The sequence below is a fragment of the Oculina patagonica genome, chromosome 11 (assembly GCF_052425735.1).
Source record: "Oculina patagonica isolate OP01 chromosome 11, crgOcupat, whole genome shotgun sequence".
NCBI classification, from domain to species: domain Eukaryota; kingdom Metazoa; phylum Cnidaria; class Anthozoa; order Scleractinia; family Oculinidae; genus Oculina; species Oculina patagonica.
This window is the reverse complement of record NC_135768.1, coordinates 15,003,750-15,026,749: the sequence shown is the minus strand read 5'-3', so window position 1 is coordinate 15,026,749 and position 23,000 is coordinate 15,003,750. Positions and strand designations below refer to the sequence as shown.

The following is a 23,000-nucleotide window of genomic DNA, read 5'->3' as shown; positions in this document are numbered from 1 at the left end:
AAAATATATATTTGTGTCGTAGGAAACCTAAAAAAATATTAATCCATTTTTTTTTAAAAAATTGCCATTCAGAGCACTGAAACTGTTTTGGTTGCGGATGGTTCGGATTAATTAAGGATTAACTTTTAAAGTTGTTTTCGCGCGTCTTCAAAAAAATCGGTATTTATAGCCGTCGTTTGATTTCTATCTGCAAGTTAAGGTTATATCTTTCTTTGCATCTTCAAAGATAATGTTTTTCATGGCTTAAAATGCCTACCACTAATTTTAGAACAGTTTAGACCAAAAATCTGTGAAATCCCTCTGACGAAGCCCTTTTAAAAAAGAGAATTTTTTCTACCACAGCGCATTTTAAGTATAGATCTATCAATATTTGATTATCTAAGGACATGCAAAATTCGTTGCTATAATGAAACTTAATGCCTAAATATATTTTTTTAAGAATCAAACACTGAATTTCTCAATCATAAACGCACGGCTAGCTCTTACACAAAAATCGCGGCACAAAAATCTCATTTGCCGAGGTAATTCAAGGACTAAACCAATAATATAAGCGAACAACGAACATTTTTTGAGCGTTTTTCAAGTTGGATTTTTTCAATTGTCCTTTAATTTTTTTGAAGATTCATCCATCAGTGAATACAATTTACTTTTAGGCGGCTGCTTTTTGTTGTTATCTGTTTTTTTTTTCTCAAACGTTTCATTCAATCAGATACCAGAAAGCACATGCGCAATTCAGCGCCTTTGAATTTGTCCCTATTTAAATTGGCACTGGATTACCTATTTTGAAAACACGGAAAATCAACACGGAGATGTCAAAGTTTATTAAAAAAGGATGTATCAAGTTGCAAAGCATGGCGGCAAATAGTTCACTTTTGTCTGCAGTAGTGTAGTAGCCCTCGTAAGCTTGTAATTCTGCTGGTCCTCTAGTGTAGCAGTTGCTATTGTTTTGAGGCCAGGGGCATTGTTCCTGTTGTTTGTTCCATTGTTCTCTCAAGGGGTAGCGAGCCATTCATGTTAGACCTTGCGAGAGCTGCTACCCGACCTTTTGACTGTGACCGAGTCACAGCCTGGGGACCAAGGAGCAGTTGATGGTTAAGTTGCTATTGAGTTCCTATTAAGTTTTGAACAATTTAATTTTCATTGTAGCGCTCGCATTTTGTGTAACGCAAAACGAGGATTGGAGTCAGTTAACAGTGAGGAAAAACCTCTGAAGAGCAATAAAAGGACTGAATAACTTGAAAAAAATTGAAGTTTTAAAACTAATTCTGAACTCTCGGAAATGAAAGCGAAGAAGAAATACCGTAAAGATATCTCCATAACAAGCCTTGGAAAGCTTGTATTTACGGTTGTTGTATTATAAAGGAAATCAGTCTTTTTTCTCGTGGAAATAACTCAAGGTACAATTTGTTCACATGTACAATTAATGCCTAATTGTTTCTTGAAGAGACCAATTTCCCATACAAGTTGCCAAAACCGGCTTTGCCGCAGTTTGACGCGACAGTGGAATCAAATGAAAAAAAAAATCCCAACCCTACCTGCTTCACCAGTGATGCATTCCACCGTGTCACTATAATTCCCGCTCCCTATGTGATTGTGGAAAGCCACTTTAATATTGTACGCAGAATACACATCTAGCATAGTGACATTTGCCTCATTGGCCGTGCCGCATGCAAACAGGGTTGTGGGTAGTTGGTCAGCGGAGTCAATTTTCAGCGCATGCACTTCATAGCTGATCAATTCACCGTTTGCATTTTCGATAGGAATGGTAGTCCAGTTGAGCTGGCAGCTGGTGGAGGTGGTATCCATGACGGATAGCCCCGTGGGACTGGCAGAGGGGTCTGTAGAAGGAAGAAACAGAGATGATAAATATGGGTCATTGACCTAGCGTGAGGTCACGATGGCAAGTTACAGTAAAAACCCGCGAGTAAGAACCTATTATTTTTCAGGTTAGCCTAAACAGGTTCTTACATAAAGGGCTATTAAAATTTAGGCTAATTAAGTTCTTAATAGGTTCTTAATTTCTGAAGAAAACATTCCAATATTGTTATAGAGATTTAAGTGGTATTCGGCCGATTCCGTGTATAAAATTCGCATACCGCATAAGTGCTTATGTAAAAATGAAGTACTAATCATTTAGAATATGACATGATATACAAATGTTAGGTTCTTACTCGCGGGTTTTTACTGTATTGGCCAGGTTCTCATTTTGCGTGTTTATGGACTGAGACGAAATCGAAAACTATAGTTCATTAATTTAATTAAAATAAACAACTTATTGATATCATGAAACAGAAGTATATTTCGCATTGGGACCAAACCTTATAAAATTAGCAAACACAGTTTTTATTTTACGCTATAAAAAATAACTATAGCCCTTATGTCTATCTTGATTTAACAAGAAGAAACCCTTTTAGGAAAACATTAGTAGAACTAAGGATAAGCTGTCACAAACTTAGGATCGAAACAGGTAAATACCAAAAAAATAACTTCATAATAATGACTTCATAAAGGTCTTTATATTGTTACCTTAATCGATCAGTTTGCTAATTATCGGATGGAGTTGTTTCACGATAAAATGTCAATTGAATACCAAAGAGCTAACAGTAAACTAAAAACGATCAACTATACTTGAGACTGGAGAAGATTTTTCATAATCCGCCATCCCTAAATTTATGTAAAGCTTGGAACCTAATCCACATTTGAACCTTAAAAGCTCATAAGAGTCTCTTATAGCACATTAGTGGAGTGACTAATCGGTTAGGCTACTGTTGGTTGATATGGAAAATTCATCTCGTTTATTATATCACTAACTGACTAAAATATCTTTCTCCTATTGTTTTATTTTGTACTACTTACAGTCAGCCTCCGTGATACATGGTGATTTTGTGTTGTCATCGTGTGATCCTGGGCCAGCAGATGTGACACCTACAATGCTTATGCGATATTGCGTGTAACTTTGAAGACCTGTCAAATGATACGAGGACGTATTTCCATTCAAGGAAACAGTCTGCCGTGAGGATAAGCGCGAATTATACTGCAGTTCGTACCCGATAATGACACCATTTTTACCCTCATCGGGAATTTGGCCCCAGCGTATTTCACAGCTTGTACTGGTTACATCGTAGACATCTCTATCCTCTGGAGGGGCACTGGGTACTAGTACAAAGTAATGACAAGGATCGTGAGAATTAAGCATTTCCAAAAAAACACCCTTAACTAAAATATAACGATAGTGGCTTGATCTCGAGCCTTCGTTCCTTACTGCGCAATCTTAACCCTATTCAGACCGGTGGGGGGAGGGGGGGGGCTGTTGAGGCCCGCGCTGACTTTGAACTTTTATAACTTTTTAAAGATATAACCAAACGCTGCCAAACTTTTTGAGTTTTCCTAAAATTTATCTGGCAACAATTTGGTAGGGTTGGATGATGTGTCAGGAACTTGACATCACCATGGCAACGGCATTTTGACAGGCATGTTTTCCCAAATTTGTAATTTTGCATGTTTCTGTTAATAAAAATCAACTTAAAGGGAATTATTTTTACATTTTTACGGGTTTAAAGCACATTTTTATTTACTTTGAGTACTTTGCAGTGATTTTGGATGGTTTTCTGGCATTTTGGAAATATTTGGAAATCCAAGATGGCGGATCCAAGATGGCGGCTGTTTTGACATCATGATGTAATTGTCACGTGATGTGACGTCACCATCCCACGTGACGTATACCAAAAGAAAGAGTTTCGGACATACAATACATCCTATAAGTTTCATGGTGATTGCTTTAATATTCTGGAAGTTACATAAGGGGGGCTTCCGAAGCCCCCCCCCCGGTCTGAGAAGGTCCAAAAAAGCCCGGTCTGAATAGGGTTAAGCGACTCTTAAAAGTGCCGTTGCAGGATCAATTTTAATTGTTTTTTTTAAAACACCACGAAGTTCGTTGAGTCATTTTTGGGTAGTTAGGCATGCGCAATGGCCAGTTCCCTCTGTGAGACGCGCCTGCAGGGAATCATGGTAGTTGTATTCACAAGACATGCGCGAGACTTGGCAACGTTGACTACGACTAGCATGATTCCCTGCAGGCTTGTCTCATAGTGGGGATTGGCCATTTAACCGGAAGTCCAATATTTTCGGATTTCAAATTAGAACTTTTCAGGATCGCTCGTATTTTCTACCGCTGGTCAAGGGCAGCGAAGACTTCAGGTATAAGGCTGTCAAGGCAAGTGGCTCTAACAACTACTCATTAGTATCCAGAAAGGTGCGAGTGTTTGACCGGTCAGCGGTTACACACAGATACATACGGTAGCCGACATTGGTGATGAATCGATTTTTTTCTCAATGTACCACCAAACATATTTATGGAATTTCGGAACTGACAATAAAATGAATGTCTCATAATTATAAAAATACGTATAGAGACGTGGTGGCCTAATGGTTAGTGTACTGGATTCCGCATTGAGCCGTCTGGGTTTGAGTTCTAGCTTGAGTTCTTGTACTGTGTTTAAAACGCCTTTCTCGACTCAGAAGCAAAAGTAGAGAAAATGTTGGTAGAAAACCTGTAACAGACTAGTTACCCATCCAAGGGGAGTAGCAATACGTCGTCACTGCGATCGCTTTAGGCTAAGGAAACTGCAATTTAAACGCCATTTCATTGAGCCACAAAATCGGAAAGAAACTATAAACCATAACTTATTGCGTAACAAATCCCCGTCAGGTAACGTGGAAACCATTTTTGACCATTTTTGGGTGCACCGTCGCGTCATTCGTTAATATATAGACTTAGGCAAGCCTAAAAGCGGAGCTCCCCGGTTATATGCTCTTTACAGTTTTTTTAGAATGATTTTTTATTCGTGTTATTTTCTTTATATATATATATTATGTATTGTTTTTCATCATGAACAACAGCACCAAATAAAAGTAAAAATAGTTGATCAATCAAAAGAGGATGATCATCTAGCAGTTTGTGCATAACCTCCCAAAGATATATAAACTCTCAAAGAGAAACTAGAACAAAGAAAGCGTTGCTCTAGAAAATATCCATACACCCACCATAACTGGTATGTTATAGCTGTACATAGCATACAACTGGAAAGTTTTGCATGTAGCTTGTCCCACCCCCCCCTCCCAAACGGGGGCCCTATCGGAACAGTGACAGTATTATTTCCCGATACTATAAATAACAGCTGTCTGCTAGCAAACCGGAGTAAAAGCCAGCCGCAAGCAAATTAGTGGCATTTATCATTTTGCCAAATAGGTTCCCCCAAAATGATAACACCATTTTCCCTTCATATGAGTCCCTTTGTCCTTGAGGGGCTTCACTTTACTTAATTGCATGTAAACTAAGAAAAATTCTGGAGAGGCAGACATACTGTTTGTTAGTCCTAAACTGAGGTATAGTCTGTATAGATTGTTTGGCAAAATTTTTACCATGCATTGCTTGTATATTAAACCATGCAAGCATGAGCAAAAAATATGGCTATTAAATTAGTTCTACTGAAACAGAAGGCTAAACAACAAATAACTGATCTGTGAGACACACCCACAAAACAAAACAGTTCTGTTTAATGTTTTATTATTTAATGACTGAGTTTGGTTTTGGTGAAGTAAAAATTTGCCTATTAACAACATATATTTTATCAGTTATTATTGTATTGCAACATGTGAGATTAATTTAGAGATTGATGAACTGTGTATCTCATTATCATGATTACTGTTCTTCACAGTGTGGGCACTGGGAATTAAATGTTTGGGTAGGTAAAGCCTGCTGTTGAGCCAAGTGGCTCATCACGCTGGAGCGTAACCAGGTTTCTGAAGCATTATTAAGCGGCTAGGAGTACCGTATTTATTCGATTTAGCGCCCAACCTCGAATAAGCGCGCACCTCGAATAAGCGCCCGCCCTGAAGGTAGAAAAAGTTAATAAGCGCCCAGCCTCGAATAACCGCCCACCCCCACCCCTCTAAATTGAGGGCACAAGAGGAATTCTAATTATTGTTGAAGTTGAGATTAAAATTGACAAACTACTATTAAATGACTATCCCGAAAAACGAGTTTTTTTAGCTTTTTTACTGAAACTTTTAATGAATATTTAATTTCAGCTTTCGTACACCTTCACATTTAGTTATTATAATTGTTGTTTTCTTGCAAAATAAACGTGCTACTTGCTTAAAATGGTGAAAATGTAATAAGCGCCCAGCCTCGAATAAGCGCCCACCTCGAATAAGCGCCCACCCGCAAGGTCCAAAAATTTAATAAGCGCCCAGGGCGGTAAATTGAATAAATACGGTATTTCTACTCCCCCTGGATGGGATGCTAGTCCATCGCAGGGTTAACCCCCCCCCCCCCTCCCCCAGCAGTAAATAAGCCGGTACCCATTTATACACCTGGGTGAAGAGAAGAACTATGAGAGTAAAGTGTCTTGCCTAAGAATGCAACGTAGTGCCCGGGCCAGGTCTCGAACCCGGACCGCTCGATCCGGAGTGCAGCACAATAACCATTAGGTCACCACACCTCCCACAAATGTTTGGGTAGCCGGATGATTTTTATATTGTGTTGTCAGAGATCCCTTAAGAAATACGTACATGGTTGAACCTTATCTGACTCTATTTCATTAACTTTAAAATTACACCTGACCACATAAATTGTATTTCACACAGAGTACATAAGTATTACCGGTAGTTGTACATGCAATGAAGAAATAATATATTCTGATTGTTCATTTATCTCTCTCTCTGTGTCTGCAACTCTCTGTGGAAATTCTGCTACTCGTGTTAACCCTGAAAAAGGGAAAATAACAAATACCATTTTGTTGATGATCATTGACATCAAATGAATATTTATAATTTTAATTGAATTTATTCAGAACATTATACAGATACATAAAAAAGAGAGTTATTTTTCCAATTTTTGCATGGGCCAGGGAATGTGTTGGGTGATACATGTATGTTTAGAACCAAAAAGTCCTTTCAGAGTGAGTGTGTCAGCAAAACCTTTTTTTACCTACTGAAGACACTAATAGTGCTATCAATAAGACCCGGCACATGGCGAGGCTTTGATGAATGTTTTGGGGTGTGAAACACCGGCTTAATTCAAGAGTTCCCTACAAAATGATGTGTCTTTTGAGACTCTTATAATTATTTATCTCTGACAGGTGCTGTTGAAAGTACTGTGATTAAGTCCTATTTCTACATTTGCCCAGTACCACAACAAGACAATTTATGTTAAGTTAGGGCTTGAGCTTATTAGCTATTAAGGTTTAATTAAGGTATTAACAAAAGGAATTCAAACACAACAGGTCAATTTGCACTTCTCCCACAAAATCTTTACAAGTATTCCGGTATTCCCTTGACTGTTTTCCCTGCACTGAAAACAAAATTTATACATATCAAAAACCTGTAAAATTCTTAACTTGCATCCTGGCAAAAAGTATGGAAATCCTAACAACAAGTTTTAGAAAGACAACAGATTTACCAAAATAAATGATAACTTCAAACTGCATCTTACACCCTCCATAAATACTTCTCACTGAAATTGACCTCAAAAAACTTGTTGTACATGTAAATAAATAATACATGTATGTATTATTTACTTTTAATTATATAATCCTCGAGTCATCGCAGACAGGCCCATTTTGAACTTATTTTTTTTACGATCAAAAACTAATCCTACTTCTCTTGTAGAAAAAAATTGGCAAAAATATTTGATTTAGTCACTGCTTTAAGTTGGAAAACTTTGAAAGGCTTAAAGAATTGTACGAGTCATGTGCAACCTTCAAGACAGCAATGCTCATAGCCACAGGGCTAAAAAAGTACCCTCTGATTGTCTGGGGCAAGTAGATTTTTCTGTCAAGCAATTAATTTTTCGTGCCTGTTTGCGTAATAGGTTAAAAGGCCCAGGCAAGTCGTCTACATGTAAATTATACAGTCACAAGTTTACTAAGAAACACAATCATGCACAGTCCTAGGCAAGCAAAATTTGAGAGCTGCTTGTTAACCACAGGGCAATCTGGAATTTATTTTTTTCCAAGCCCTTATCCTACATTATAACTTCAGGATCAGTTTGGTTGTTATAACTTAAGAAAATTTCATGATCTTTCGCATAACATTTTAGAATCTGTGCTATATTCTTTTATGTACCATATTTATTCGATTAAACGCCACAGCGTTTATTTAATTTTTCGTGATTCGAGTGCGGCGTTTATTAGAGGGAAGCGTTTATACGAGGGCGGCGTTCATTTAAAATTCAATTCATTTCTTGTAAACAATAGTATGGTAACTGAACATTTAAATTTAAAAAAAAACCGGAAACATGTTTTAGTGCATGCCTGAAAAGTCAATTTCAATACCTTAAAACCTAATTTGTTACAATCAAGAAAAACAATTCTGCGGTTTTGCAAGAACCTGCAAATAGGCAAGCAACTAGGCGCGTTAAAAACCTTCCTTTCTAAAGTAAAACAAAGCCTCATAAAAATAATTTGCGATCGATATAACATAAATAAGTTTACAGAGTGATTTTATGACTGTGAAAATTAATTGAGCCTTTTTATACGGAAATTACGCATAAGCTTTTTGGTGGCCGAGAACTGGGCCCGCGTGGCCGAGAACTGGGCCCACAAAAGGAGATTTTATTTTTATTATTGTTCGGGATAATTAATTATTAACCGGTCGATAGCTTTACAACAAAAAGCTGAATAATGTAGAAAGCTCTGGGAGAAATGTCAAGTTTCTTTGGTTATTCTGAGGAAAGAAATACCAGTTTACGTCTAAAGTGGCCGAGAACTGGGCCCCATACTGTATTGCATCTGACTCGACCACATTCTTACAAATTTTCATGTAAATTTTGTTCTCTACTTGTTCTGTACTCTTTCCAACGTTTAAAAGTGGTGTGTTCTTCCTACTTCGGTGATTTAACTACAGAATAAACAAATTAACGCGGATAGGAAAAACCAGAAGTAAGGTATGCTTTGAATACAACTCGTGTTTAAGACAAAACGAATTTCAGTTCATTAAGTCTATGTCCTTGTTTGACATTCCGGTACACGACTGAGAGCTAGAACCCAGCTTCGTTTAAAAATGATGTATTAGGTTGAATGCTGGTTAATCTAAATACCAAAGACTTTTCTAATCTGTTAAAAAAATGAACATCAATAGCTCACCTTGTTTTCGTAAAGGAATGTTGTCTTTGACCGTCTTTCCTTCAAACTCACCAAGAAGCTTGGAAGATTTCCATTTCGATCGGCCACAATCTTTACTCCTCTACTAACTATGGTTGTCATCGCGGGTGAAACGAGGAATATATCCAGAAATAATGTATCTGTAATAAACCGTCTTTAAAACTGAGTCCTTCGTGTGCTTTTCAATCGCGGAGTCTTCATGCTTAGTAGTGAACTCATGCGTACGCTTGGTAAATCAGCATGCTGTGAGATTGTTTCCTGACTTTTCACACAGCGGACTTCCTCAAGTTAGTCTCCCCTTCATGTAATTCTAACATTGTCAACAAGAGCTAAGGATGATTTTTTTTTCCTCGCGTTTAAAACTTCCTACTATATAAAGCTTAGCTGAGTAGAAATCGTTTTTAAAAAACTTTTTTTCTAAGGCCTTGATAGTAATGATTTTTCCCGCCAAAAGACGCGGGTTGCCACCGGAGCCTAGCTCGTTCCCAGGCCTAATCCGTGCGTACGGACGGACGTACGTACGCGACAACCAAAATTTCTCGGTTCGATAGGATACCATTTGCCCTGTCTGTTCCCTTGTACCCGCATGTTACCAATGGAGCTACGCTACGCGCCTTCGGCGCGTGGGAGCTCCGCTACTACAATTTTGGGTTCCCTGCTTGGTCCCCTGTTACATCATGCTTGGGCTCCTTGTTATTGGGGTAGTTAAGTTGAAATATATAAACAATATTTTCTATTATTGGGATGTTGTGTAGGAAACTAACCATCCTCCAGAGTTTGGCATTCCACCACGGCACTGAAATTACCATCGCCTTTTGACGTAAAACCAGCTACTTTTAGTAAGTATTTGGTGTAAGGTCTTAATCCTTGAACATAAGCAGTTATTCCCATCCCCAATGCACCAAAGGTTGTAATGGAGGAATCCAGCGGATCATCAGCAACAGTGTAAACTATTCTATAGCCCAGGAGTTCTCCTCTGTGATGGTCGAGAGGGATTGCGTTCCAGCTTAATGCACACTTGCTGGAGCTTTTTGGTCCCACACCTGTTATTACTGGGGCCTCGTCAGGGACTGAAACAAACAAAAGAAACAATTAAAATAAAATATTTACCCGAAAATAGAATTTTTACGTCTTTCATTACGTGTATGCACCCTCTTACTCTGCACGGGGTCTTGTGACTATTGAAACCATGTACTCGTCATTCGTCCTGCGTCCGCCGACGATTAAAGGATCGTAGTCAGCCTCCGCCATTTTCTCTGCCATCTAAATTCGGACATTTCGCATGTTGAAAAGAAATCCTCGTCCATCCTTGTGTGTTTGCTTTACTGAGGTCTTAAACTGCCACAAATGCTTTTTAAAATTGGCGGTGTTTAGTTTTGACTAGTTATTCAATCATGTTTTTGTTTGTTTTGAGTGAAATTTATCAGCTGACCTAGGATCCAAGTCAACCTCCGCCATTTTTGATGCCATTGAAATTATGAAACCTGTACGGCAAAGCGAAATCTTATTGCACTTAAAGTCTCTTTAATTACTCTTTGCAGTTTCACAGTGATCTCTTTCCTTTAGACATGCTCCGTGAAAAATATAATGCCAAAATTCTCGTATGTAAACAAAAACAAAGGCGTGGCTGACTAAGGTGCTAAGGCATATTCGGCAAAACCCGTCTTAAAAGACGGGTTCTGCTTTTTATAGATAGTTCGGTGAGCCGTAGAGTATTGCAGTGATCTAATTTTGAAGACACGAACGCATGAACAAGTATTAACAATTACTTTATCTTTCAAAGAAAGCTTGCTTGCAGGCAAATAACTGATAATAGAATTCAGCTTTCTAATTTTAACAAGATCAAAGGTCGAATTCAAATTTTGAAAAGTACATTAAAACTTATTGCGGTTTTCAGTGAAATGCGAACTCTGATATTCAAAATCCAACTAACGATTGCGTTTTCACTGCCGTCAATCATAATTATGGCGACAGCCAACGAACCATGAAAAACAAAATGGATCGAAATCTACCAATCACATCAGACAGACGTGACCTTTTGACCCAGTTGAAGTGAGCTCCTGTTTCCCAAGAGGTCCGCTAAGATGATTGACGGCAGCAAAAAGCGTAAACCGTTGATTGAGGATTGAATTTCAGAGTTCGCATTTCACTGAAAACCGCAATAAGGACAGTACAGCCCATTTGGTCAAAAAAATTCCAAAATTATATCAACTCTACCACTGTAATACGGACACCTCCTATATACGGACACTCTCCCCTATGCCTTTGGTGTCCGTATTAAACAAGTGCTGCAAAACTATTTCAATAACAAATAACAAAAAAAAAAAACAGCTGAAGATTGTTTAATACTGTAACTTACCGTCTTCATCCGTCTGCCACGAAACGGCATGGCTGTTCGGGCTATCAGTGATGGTAAATGCTGTGATCCACAGAAAATACCAGGTGTACGGCTCGAGCCCTGTGACCACATATTCGGTCAGTCCTGTATCGTTAATGGTCACATTCATCAACGTCATGTCCTTGGCAATCTTATACTCTATGGTTTCATTATCAACCGTCGTGTAGGTTGTTGTGTTGATGACGTCTGGGGCCCTGGCGTAGAAGATACGATATCCACGTAATACGCCAGGGATTGGTCCTTTGGGTGGATCCCATTTCAACGTAATGCTCGTAGAAGTTGTGTTGGGCTCTAGCGCCGTAACATTGGCTGGGGGCCTGGGTGGAGCTAAAAGACAAAAAAGGCAAATAACATGCGAGTTTTAAGCAACTTGCGCATAAAAAATTTGTGGCACTGAAGTCGCACGAGCGATCTGTATGTGCAAAGCTTTGTTTTCATTAGCGACAGCAGCGATAAAAATAGTGTGACAGCAGCAATCGAAGCGTAGAGCACCTTTTGTCTAGAACTCGTAGCAAATACATGTATCCGGTACAAAGCACGAGCAAGCGTGCGCGAGCGAGTCGCGATTTAGGTTTTGGTTTTACTCTCGATTGAATGAGAAAGGGCGAGCTTTTTTAAACCAATCACTGAATGTAGTAATGCAAAACCAAAGCACATGTAAATTATTTTCGACACTTAAGTGAAAACCACTCTAAGCGCAAACACTAGCGTGCTAAGAACGAATACACTATGGCAGAATTGCAGAATTAACCGCCAGCTGGTGTCTGGGCAGCGTGCGACTTTAGGCCTGCTTCACACTTGTGAGACAAGCACGATCCATAAGCGCAAGCATAACTACAAGGATGTTCACACAACTGCGTTCGAGCGCAGTGATTTAGAAATTTTGATGAAAATTGCATGAGACAAGTCATGACTGTCATGTCAACCGCCAAATCTTGTGCTTGTGCTTATTTCACGTCTGTTCCCACTTGTAAAATAAGCATAACACAAGTGAAATAAGCATATGCACAGACACAAGAAAAAGGAACAAGTTTCTTTTTTTATCTGCTTAAACTTGTGCTTATTTCACCTCAACGAGAATATATCACGGATTTTAACAGATTTTTGAACAGCCAAAATTTATATTTGTGTCGTAGGAAACTTAAAAATAATGGTCCATTCTTATTAACAATTGCCATTTAAGAGCACTAAAACTGTTTAAAAGCGCGTTTGGCTGCGGATGGCTCGGATGGCTCGGATGGAAATGGATTACAATTTGAAAATGTTAGCCAACGTTTTCAAATTGTTTCCGCGCGCCTTCAAAAAAATCGATGTTTATAGCCGAAGTTTGATTTCTATCCCCAAATAAAGGTTATATCTTCTGTTAAATGTTCAAAGATAGTGTTTTTCATCGATGAAGTTGCCTACCACTTATTTCGGTACAGTTTAGACCAATAATCTGTGAAATCCTCGTGACATAGTCCCTTTTATCGCATATGTGAACCAGGCTTAGGTTAAATTACTTCTTCAAACATAACACAAAGAAACTCACCGCCTTCCTCCGTGGAAACGTTAACACTAGCAGCTTTTCCTTCACCTTCGAGACTAACTGTTGCTACCTTCACAGTGTAGCTCGTGAAAGCTTCAAGGTCTAATATAGCATACGGCTCGTCCGTACTCCAAACCGGTCTCGTAGCCCAGTTGTCACTGTTTGATAATGCATCCTTGTAGTAGACTACATAACCGATCAATATTCCAGGAATATCTTCGTCAGGGGGTGGGTACCAGGACACATTGACCGAGGATGGCCCAGTAGCAAATGCTGTTAATCCAGAGACTGGCGTACTTGGGACTAAAGTTATGTACAAAAACTCATTTAAAACTTTTGTATGACAGCAATAGATTTAAGCTATTTTACGTTAACTTAAACTTGACCTATACGCCTATTATTCCAAAACTAGTGGGATTGGAGAAATAGAAGGAGAATTTATTCAAGCGAAACGTTTGAAAAGAAAGTATAGCAAGTTTAGGAGAGCACAAATGAAGCTCAAGGGCTATTTGTCTTAATCACGAGCTACTTAAACACAACTCGGTGAATTTACATGTATAGCTCAAACTATTCAAATACACAACAATCCTAGATCTAATGATGCATCGGTTTTCCCAGTTGAGGAAGAATGGCTGAAAAACATTCGAAATAAACGTATAGAAGAAAAGAAAAAAGAAGAGGAAAGAAAAGAAAAGAAAAGAATCTGGTCTAAAAGAAAGATAATAACGAGCGAATAAGAGATCTACGATAAGCTTTAGTTCTAGCCATATCAAAAAAAAAAAAATGGTCAAAACTTTCAGCCAATGGCGCACTTGGCCAACTTGGTAGAACATACCTAAAGCTATTGAATTGCTCTCACCCGCTCTACGTTTTGTTATTAATTAGGTGCAGGGAGAAACTCCGGCCTGGGACAAACTCAGGACGGTTGTAGACTCAATCGAGATATATAACCGCGAAGTAAGAGGCGGGTATGTGACTGGGACCGCCAATCGATGGTTTTCCCATCTATTTGTCGCGTAATTGACACGCGATCATGCGGGTGTCCAGTGGCCAATTCCCTCTTTGAGATACGGCTTCATGGAATCATGGTAATTGTATTCAGCGTCGCCAAGACTCGCGCATGTTTTGCTTAAAACAACTGCCATAATTTCCTGCAGGCGCGTCTCATAGAGGGAATTGGCCATTACGTATACAGGTATCCAAGCTTCAAATTGGATACCTGTAATTGGACACTACGTCATTCGCGCTTCGATCATATGCACTTTATAGATAGGTTCTTTCTTCCTGTTTTCCTACTGTTTGTAAAACTGATTTAATATACCTTTTGCCTTTCCATAGAAAAGAGGTTTTCAAAGACTTCCTGACCTCGAATATTTCATAGATACGATTAATTAGTAATTGGACCTCTTGTCGTACAATTCGTAGAGTAATCGTCAGTGCTCGCAATTTAAAATCGGCCATTACTATCTGATTTGCACTCCACTTAATCCAGTTACTATAACTAATAAATTCCTTAGTACTGAGTACTTAGCGAGTGGGTCATAATTAAACAACAGCGTACCATTGTCATTTTTAATGCCAAGAAGAACGATTTCAGAGCCGCTTGATAAAATTGCACTTGGTAACCAGTCTTCTAATAAGAGACCAAGCTGATTGTATCCTGAGCTGTAATAGTCCACTTGTAAGTCACATGACACTAAGCCACCATCATCCCTGCAGGGAAACGAATCAGGCAAGCTTTTGTTAGAAAAATATAAGTCTTTTACAAGGCAATTACACAAGACAAAAATACGACATTTCTCCAAATAAACGTGGGAGATGCGGTGGCCTAATGGTTAGACTCCGTATCGAGCAGTCCGGGCTCGAGTCCTGGCCGGGGTCGTTGTGTTGTTTTCTTGGTTCTTTCATAGTGCCTCCCTCCATCCATGTGTATAAATGGGTACCGGCGAATTAATGCTGGGGGAACCCTGCGATGAACTAGCATCCCATCCAGGGGGAAGTAGAATTACTCCTAGTCGCTTAATGCTACAAAAACGGGATAAGCTCCGGCCACTGTAGCCTGCGTAGGTTTTGGGCGCGCATTTGGGAAACGCAAATGCAAATGTGCTTAAAACCTACACAGGCACCTGCTACGCAGGCTAGTGCCACTGGGTTTGACGCAAACTTTTTTTACTTCCAAATAAGCACCCGAGAGGGTACACTATTTCCTATTTGTCTATTGTCCCTTACCGTGAGGTGACTAGGAGTATTTCTACTCCTACCTGGATGTGATGCTAGTCATTTGCAGGGTTACTCCAGGCAGTAAATTCGTCGCTTCACATTTATACCCCAATGTTGAGACAGGATCTGTGAACGTCAGAGCAACATGTCTTGCCCAAGAACACAAAGCCGTGACCCAGGCCAGGATTCTACCCCGCAACACCTGATTCAAAGCCCAGCGCAATTATCATTTGCAACTGGCCCACCGCGTTTCCCACAATTTGTAGACTACCACTCTACGAAATCAAAATATTACTTATAGAAATGTTTTTTGTTTGTACGTTCATTTGCGTAGAAAAGTTTAATTATCGACCATGAACAGTTATCACATAATGCATTCCCTTACCAGCACTTCGACAAAGATATGTTTTCCGAGTTTGTAATTACATCAGCCATACTTGAATAGAAAGCTGTAATCTACAAAGAGGCATACATATGACTTATATACACGCACTAAAAATGAAATCATGGTATTGCTTACTAATGTCTTGCTCTTTTAAAATTGAAATTTCTTGAAATATTTTTTAACTGTATTCATAGTGGATAACCGTAGTTTTTATTAGTAGACCACTTTGCGCCTGCAAGAAGAGGTCTCTTTCCGGCACAAAAACGCAAACTACAACTATTAATTTTTTTATACTTTAAAAAACCCCTACATACGTATACGACAAAGACGTCTTATTTCGACGAATTCTTGTGGAGACTATTAAAAAATACATTATTTGAAATAGCAACCAAAAAAACTAAACAATAAAATAAAAAAGGCCTTAGCTCTCCAGAAGAAAGCTAGGCGAAGGATATCCACGACAGAAGAAGAAAGACGGACAAGTAATAAGATATGTTTGTCACGCATTTTTACAGATTTTTGAACAGCCAAAATTTATATTTGTGTCGTAAAAAAACTTAAAAATAATGGTCCATTTTCATTAACAATTGCTTTTATAGAGCACTAAAACTGTTTTTAAGCGCGTGTGGCTGCGGATGGTACGGATGGAAATAGAGTGCAATTTGAAAACGTTAGCCAACGTTTTCAAGTTGTTTCCGCGCGTCTTCATAAAGCGACATTTATAGCCAGTTTGATTTCTATCCCAAATAAAGGTTATATCTTCAGTTAAATGTACAAAGTTATTGTTTTCATGGGTAAAGTTGCCTACCACTTATTTATTTCAGAACAGTTAAGACCAAACATCTGCGAAATCCCCGTGACATAGTCCGTTTAAGCTGATCGCCGGCGATCGATCATAATCACGCAAACATTGTTGTTTACAAACCTCATCCCTTAAGGTTTGAAGAAGTGATGTATATTCTGCTGATTCAGGATCATGGAACTCATCCCTCCATTGAATACCCGTAAACTGAAGAGACAACTCAACGTGAAGTCTTTCAGGACCTGAGAAATATACCATTTGAAAAGATCAGTCAATCATGCAATATGGAGTTTATAGACTAGCACAAAGGGTGATATGAAGAGGTTCTGGGCAGCCTTCACCTCAGCTGACAAAGTGATTCCACTGAAAACAAACTTGTTTCTTTACAACTGTCAAAGTGCTTGTAGAAAAACTAATTGCAGTTCACATAATATGATTTATATCATATTTTTTATCATCTGATATTCATCACTTCATGGCTGTTACAAATAGATCTCGCAGTTGACCAACTCCCATAGCAGTAGAGAGTTTGCAACCGTTGGAGTCTGATTTTTTTCCATGCAGGTTTTCTTTTCAACTGCTTTAATGATCAAGTGTATCACCACGAAGATCTCATCCCCTTCTTTCTTCTCTCTTTGGAGAAGCTGGACGTCATAGCCAACCAGTCCTTTTTGAGTATTCAATATTTGAAATATTTGAACTTATTTCCCGGGTAGGGGGGGGGGGGTGCTAATAAAAAAACGTTTTGTACGGGGAGACTCCGCCCTGAGGTCCAACCCCTTACCCTTTTATATACCATTTTGACAGAAAAAGGCACCCCTTTCGTATACCTTTTACTGAAAACAGGTACCCCTTTCATATACGTAAAAGACAACATGGACAAGGCATTTTCCAAAAACAGGAAGTCTTGTTGTCATTTTTATGTAGCACTTAATAAATTAAAATGATACAGCCATAATGTGCGTATGTTCGAAATATTTTAATTGAAGGTTTTTTAAATACCTAAATGACCGATATCCCTACCCTTTCATATACCTAAACTTGTGAAATACCTACCCTTTTATATACCTGAAACATGAAAAAGGTACCCCTTTCGGGCGAAGCCTCCCCGTATAGGCCATTATAGGGAGTTCCCCCCCGGGACTTATTTCAACTTGTTTTTACCAGTCTTTCAAGACCTAAATTAATACCATATTGATCTACTGGGAAAACTAAATCCGCACATACATACCTTTATATGTGTTATAAATGTCCACAAATGTCTGCGTTTCAAGTAGCTCCAACCAAATTCCAATCTCGTCAAACGAAGCGTTAGGGAAAGAACCAGCTCCTAGCGTGACAGACGTATTGTTGGCGGGACGATTACATGCGTGACACACCTCCCACGTGATTGCCGCAGATAAGCTTTCACCATTCCTGCGCGACAGAAACAAAGTTACAGGCGAACCTGCCTTAACGCGCTAGCAGCCACCTTTCTACAAAGCAAGGATTTTTCCGTCCTGCCCGTGCACAGTTCCGTACGCTTTATTCTTATTCAAACCTACCTATAAAGACCACCTCTCTACACAATGGCCAGGGTGGCCCTTTTAAAATGATATAACTGCATGCTTCTTCTGAATGCTAAGCCAGTGATGAAAAAAATCAAAAGCCCTGTGGGCTTAGTGTCTCGTGATATTTTTCAAAGTTTATTTAAAAATAGATTGCTTTTCGTATTTTTTTTTATTGCTTCCTGGGGACTTTAACTTTGCTAACCAAAACACTCCTCACCCCAAATACATTATTCCTCTTTTGAACTTCATTCATCTATTAAAAACTAAAACTCATTTTGTGGCTTGATAAAAGTTTCGTTATCGTGTTGTGGATTTCTGGCTACAATATAACGCAACTCTTATCGATTCATTCAAGAACGTAATGCATAAAAATGCTTCTGAGATCAATAGGCGAAGTATTTGTATCGGAAGCATAGTTGTCACCTATTAGGAAAACATCATTCTGTGACTTTTCTCTCTATTTCGATCTAAAAAAAGAATTAGGACTCTAGGGGCCCTTAGCCGCTTAAAAAAAAATACAGGACTCTGGGCTCTGACCGCAGGGCTTCATGCTTTGCAGAAAAGAAAATGTCAGAGCTTCGAGCAGCAAAACGAAGGGGATTCAGGCAATACAGTGAAAATCTTTTAACATTTTAAGATTTATGGAGCCTTAAATTTTGAACCCTAGAAGACAGTGTTCACCGACTCTGCATTGATTTCCAATGCATATTTTTACTGGGGCTTAACCCTATTCAGACCGCGCTTTCTTTTGACCTTCTCAGACCGGGGGGGGAGGGGCTTCGGAAGCCCCCCCTATGTCGATGTAGGATGTATTGTATGTCCGAAACTCTTTCTTTTGGTATACGTCACGTGGGATAGTGACGTCACATCACGTGACAATTACATCATGATATCAAAACAGCCGCCATCTTGGATCCGCCATCTTGGATTTCAAAATTTTTCCAAAATGCCAGAAAACCACCCAAAATCACTGCAAAAAACTCAAAATAAATAAAAATGTGCTTTAAACCCGTAAAAATGTAAAAAAATACCATTTAAGTTGATTTTTATTAACAGAAACACGTAAAATTACAAATTTGGGAAAACATGCCTGTCAAAATGCCGTTGTCATGTTGATGTCAAGTTCCTGACACATCATCCAACCCTACAAAATTGTTGCCAGATAAAGTTTAGGAAAACTCAGAAAGTTTGGCAGCGTTTGGTTAAATCTTTAAAAAGTTATAAAAGTTCAAAGTCAGCGCGGGCCTTAAAAGCCCCCCCCCCCCGGTCTGAATAGGGTTAAGGAAACGCCCAAGTTGAAATTCCGGCTTTATTACATAATGAACAGAAACTTACTTGTATATGCCAATGGATTTGTCTTCGTTGTTCCAGGTGATACCAAGATGGGTCCAGAATCCTTTAAATACCGAGAACATGAAAGACGCACTTTGGTTGGCAGTGTGTATAGCCAGACCCACTAGTTTCAGAGTTGCGTCGTAATATATCTCGAGTCCCATCATTCCGTTATCTAAAGAGACAGTTAAAAGTGAAATGAGGACTGGGAAATGTAATAATTTAACTATCTAAAACGTTGACTTTTTACTGCCTTTTAATTGTGAAGTTCTTTCTTACAAAATATCAGGAGCTTACAGGAGTGAACATATACCTAGCTGCAACTGACAACGTTGTCATAGAAAAAAATAAAAATGAATAAAAGGCAAATAAAAATTAATTTGGCGTATGCTGTAAAATTCACCCAAATAAATGGCCTCAAAACGTCTAAAAACTGACACATAAATCAATTTATCTCATTACACGATTAATTAGTGTACATGATATAAACTAACGAGTTTCCTGATATAATGTTATGATAATTAAGCTAATTTATTCCTATTTATCTTTTTCATTTTTCTTTTTAATATAACAACGTTATTGCAATAAAGTGTATACACATAATTGAAAAAAATCTTTTCGGAAAAAAATTAAACCACAAAGGATTGAGACTGCGATTTATTAGCGGAATGTTGCCAAGCAACATGAGATATCCTGACGTCACAGACTTTGACTTGCTTGAGCGATTTTTGATTAGATAATAAGAATCGGAAATGTTTCTAATAGTTGATGAGTCTTATTCTTGCCACCTGAATGCTTGAAATATATTGATATTGTAGGAAGAAATTAGATTTCGATCACTTACCGAAGGTCAAAAAACTTTGATCCTCCCCACTCTCTTTGGGATAATATTTAAACCACATGGAAATGCTAAAATCTCCTGAACAGCCCGCTCCTGTACAAGCAGTGTCCAGATCCCCGAGATCCATCCATCCACTCGCACCGTCCAGCTGCAGTGCCTGGCCACTCAGCCCCTTAGGATCCAGGCTCACTCCACCATGTACCTTACCCCAGCCCAGTCTTGCTCGGTCCTTCAGGTCTTCGATAGAGTCTAGAGCCCAATAGGAGGCAGCGCATTGGTATAAATTAAGAATCTTTTGCGGCTCACCTGACCATGAACAGAAAATGAAATAACCATTATTTTCACTTAACTCATTATTTTTATAAACCCGATTGTTTTTACTTTTAGTTAGAATATGCTCAATAGTTCAAATAACCAGCTATCAATGAAAAGCACCGCATTGTTAGTACATCGGACTTCTGTTAGATTTCAAACTGGTCCAAAGGGTTTTACATCTGGATGTATGGCGTAGTTGTTAAACCCCATCATCGACCTACAGGCTGAGGCAATCAGACTTTTACTGCCCCGCTTCGCGACAGTAACGTACGGGAAGCGTTCCATTAGATACCTGGGGCCGAAGCTCTGGAGTTATCAAACAACCGATGAAATAATAATCATGTCAATAGTTTTTTTTTTTTTTATCACACAAATAGTTTTACTTTTTTACCCGTTTTTTATCTTGTAAATAACTTCTTTTAACTCGTTTTAACATCAAAATTTTTAATGAAACGAAATGAAATAGTTGTGATTTGATTTGAATTTTTTTTTTACAAATCAAGAGAAAAAAAAAATGAAAGGTCACCATATTCGTCTACGAGAAAATGGCGATTTACCTCTGTGGCAAGATCCAGCCTTATAGAAAAAGCCACCATTTTTTAATGTGCGCGCTAATCACGCGTGAAATTATGCGCATTAAAGGATGTACAATGCAATACTAAGGAATGGCCTTAAAATATCGTGACATGACCCCTTTAATTAAGTGATCATAGTTTACCTTCTAGACACCACTCCACGCTGCGATCCGACCAATCACAGATACACTTGCCAGTGTTTTCATCACAGAGGTCTTCGGCATGATAACAAGAGTCTTTGCACAAGGTGTCTGTTATAGAGAAGATATCAATACTAGTAAATGATGTAGAGCTAAGCATTAAAACTTCTAATAGTGTGTAGTACATCCAAAAGGATGGTGGTTGCTTTGATTTTTGTGTTCCGACACTCAAATTACAACTACTCCGTAAGCCATACATCTGTTAGATTCTGAGCTCGTAATCTTGCGAAATTTTCGTTATGTGGGGGAATTGTCTTATTGTTTCATGCAAAATTAAGCCCAGTTTAACGTGCTTAAATATACCAAAACCATAACATTTACAACAGTGAACTTGGTAACAAAGTTAATTATTAAATCGGTCAATTTCACGTTTTGGCCTAAATATCCTGACAATAAAAATACAAAATGTGTGTTGACAAATATCCTTAATTAAGTCGAAATATTTGGCGAACACTTCGTATTGCAATAAACTTAAGGGACCAGTTTCACGACAACAACTTCCAACGGTAGATTAACGCTCGTGCAATTAACAGCATCCTTTTCGTTACAGTGTATTTTTTTACTGAGAGTGGGGGGGGGGGGGAGGGGGGGGGAGGGTGGAAGAAAGGAGGTTTGGTGCGAAAAAGCGATGTTCTCACAACTTGCAAAGCGATTAATTCACGTGCCAGGCAGCGATATTCGACGATGAGGAAGCTGGCCATCTTTTCCCGCGAAATTTGACAGCGAGCTTTAACACTGTTTCAAGTATTTTAATACTTGAAAATAGTAGGGAGCTTAAGCAACTACGACAGCGATGCCCTGGACAACGTCGATTAAAATATGAAATATTGTAAGTTGCTTCCCTCCCCCCCCCCCCTCCCCTCCGGTTTGAAGCCTTAATAGCAACAAAGGTACGTATAGAACGCTGACATAGTTACCTCCCATATACAGCACCTCAACGTCAGAAATGACGAAAGTGCTCGCGTCTGCAAACTGGAACGCGGCGTCGTCGCTAGTACCAAAAGAATTCCCCAGCTCACTGTATCCACTGGACATTGTCTCCAGGACAAGATCACCATCACCGAATGTAGGTCCTTCACCCGGCTTCACAGGATGTGCCGTGTATCGCTTGTCGGTTTTTAGGGGAAATGACACCGGGTTTGTGCCCTGCTTGTTGTTTAGGCTGAAGAGAAATCCTTCGTAGCTCTCACCAGCTCCGATCTCTGCGAAGAAAATTTGAAGATTAAGGGTAGGTAGGCATGTATGCTAGGGTAGAAGGTAAGTAGGTTGAAAGGTTAGTAGGTGGCTAGGCAGATAGGTCGTTTTTAAGTAGTTAAAGTGACTATGTCACGGATTTTTACCAGATTTTTGAAGAGCCAAAATTTATATTTGTGCCCCAGGAAACCTAAAAATAAAAATCTATTTTTATTAATTATTGCTATATTAGAGGACTGAAACTGTTAACGTGCATCTTTTGCTGCGGATGGCTCGGATGGAAACGGATTGCAACTTGAAAAAGTTAGAGTAACGTTTTCAACTTGTTTCCGCGTGTCATCAAAAACATCGATATTTAGAGATTAGGTTCCATCTTCCTTTAGATGTTTAAAGATAATGTTTTTCATGTGTTCAGTTGCCTACCACTAATTTTAGAACAGTTTAGACCAAAAATCTACGAAATCCTCGTGACATAGCTTCCTTAAGTAGGTAAATG

The 23,000-nt window shown here is 38.9% G+C and overlaps 1 protein-coding gene across 1 annotated transcript in view; it reads right to left on the bottom strand.

Moving 5' to 3' along the window:
- LOC144630298 (phosphatidylinositol phosphatase PTPRQ-like) overlaps nt 1-23,000 on the bottom strand; it is a 47,886-nt gene that overhangs the window by 24,045 nt on the left and 841 nt on the right. Inside the window, exons 2-14 of the mRNA XM_078488629.1 lie at nt 22,228-22,512; nt 21,254-21,361; nt 20,224-20,526; nt 19,383-19,554; nt 17,729-17,913; nt 16,621-16,739; nt 15,696-15,766; nt 14,652-14,803; nt 13,094-13,393; nt 11,524-11,889; nt 9,929-10,234; nt 2,857-3,156; nt 1,536-1,838 (exon numbers count right to left, since the gene is read on the bottom strand). Coding sequence (XP_078344755.1) covers nt 1,536-1,838; nt 2,857-3,156; nt 9,929-10,234; nt 11,524-11,889; nt 13,094-13,393; nt 14,652-14,803; nt 15,696-15,766; nt 16,621-16,739; nt 17,729-17,913; nt 19,383-19,554; nt 20,224-20,526; nt 21,254-21,361; nt 22,228-22,345 — 2,803 coding nt within the window. The 5' untranslated portion in view covers nt 22,346-22,512. The remainder of the gene's footprint in view (nt 1-1,535; nt 1,839-2,856; nt 3,157-9,928; nt 10,235-11,523; nt 11,890-13,093; nt 13,394-14,651; nt 14,804-15,695; nt 15,767-16,620; nt 16,740-17,728; nt 17,914-19,382; nt 19,555-20,223; nt 20,527-21,253; nt 21,362-22,227; nt 22,513-23,000) is intronic.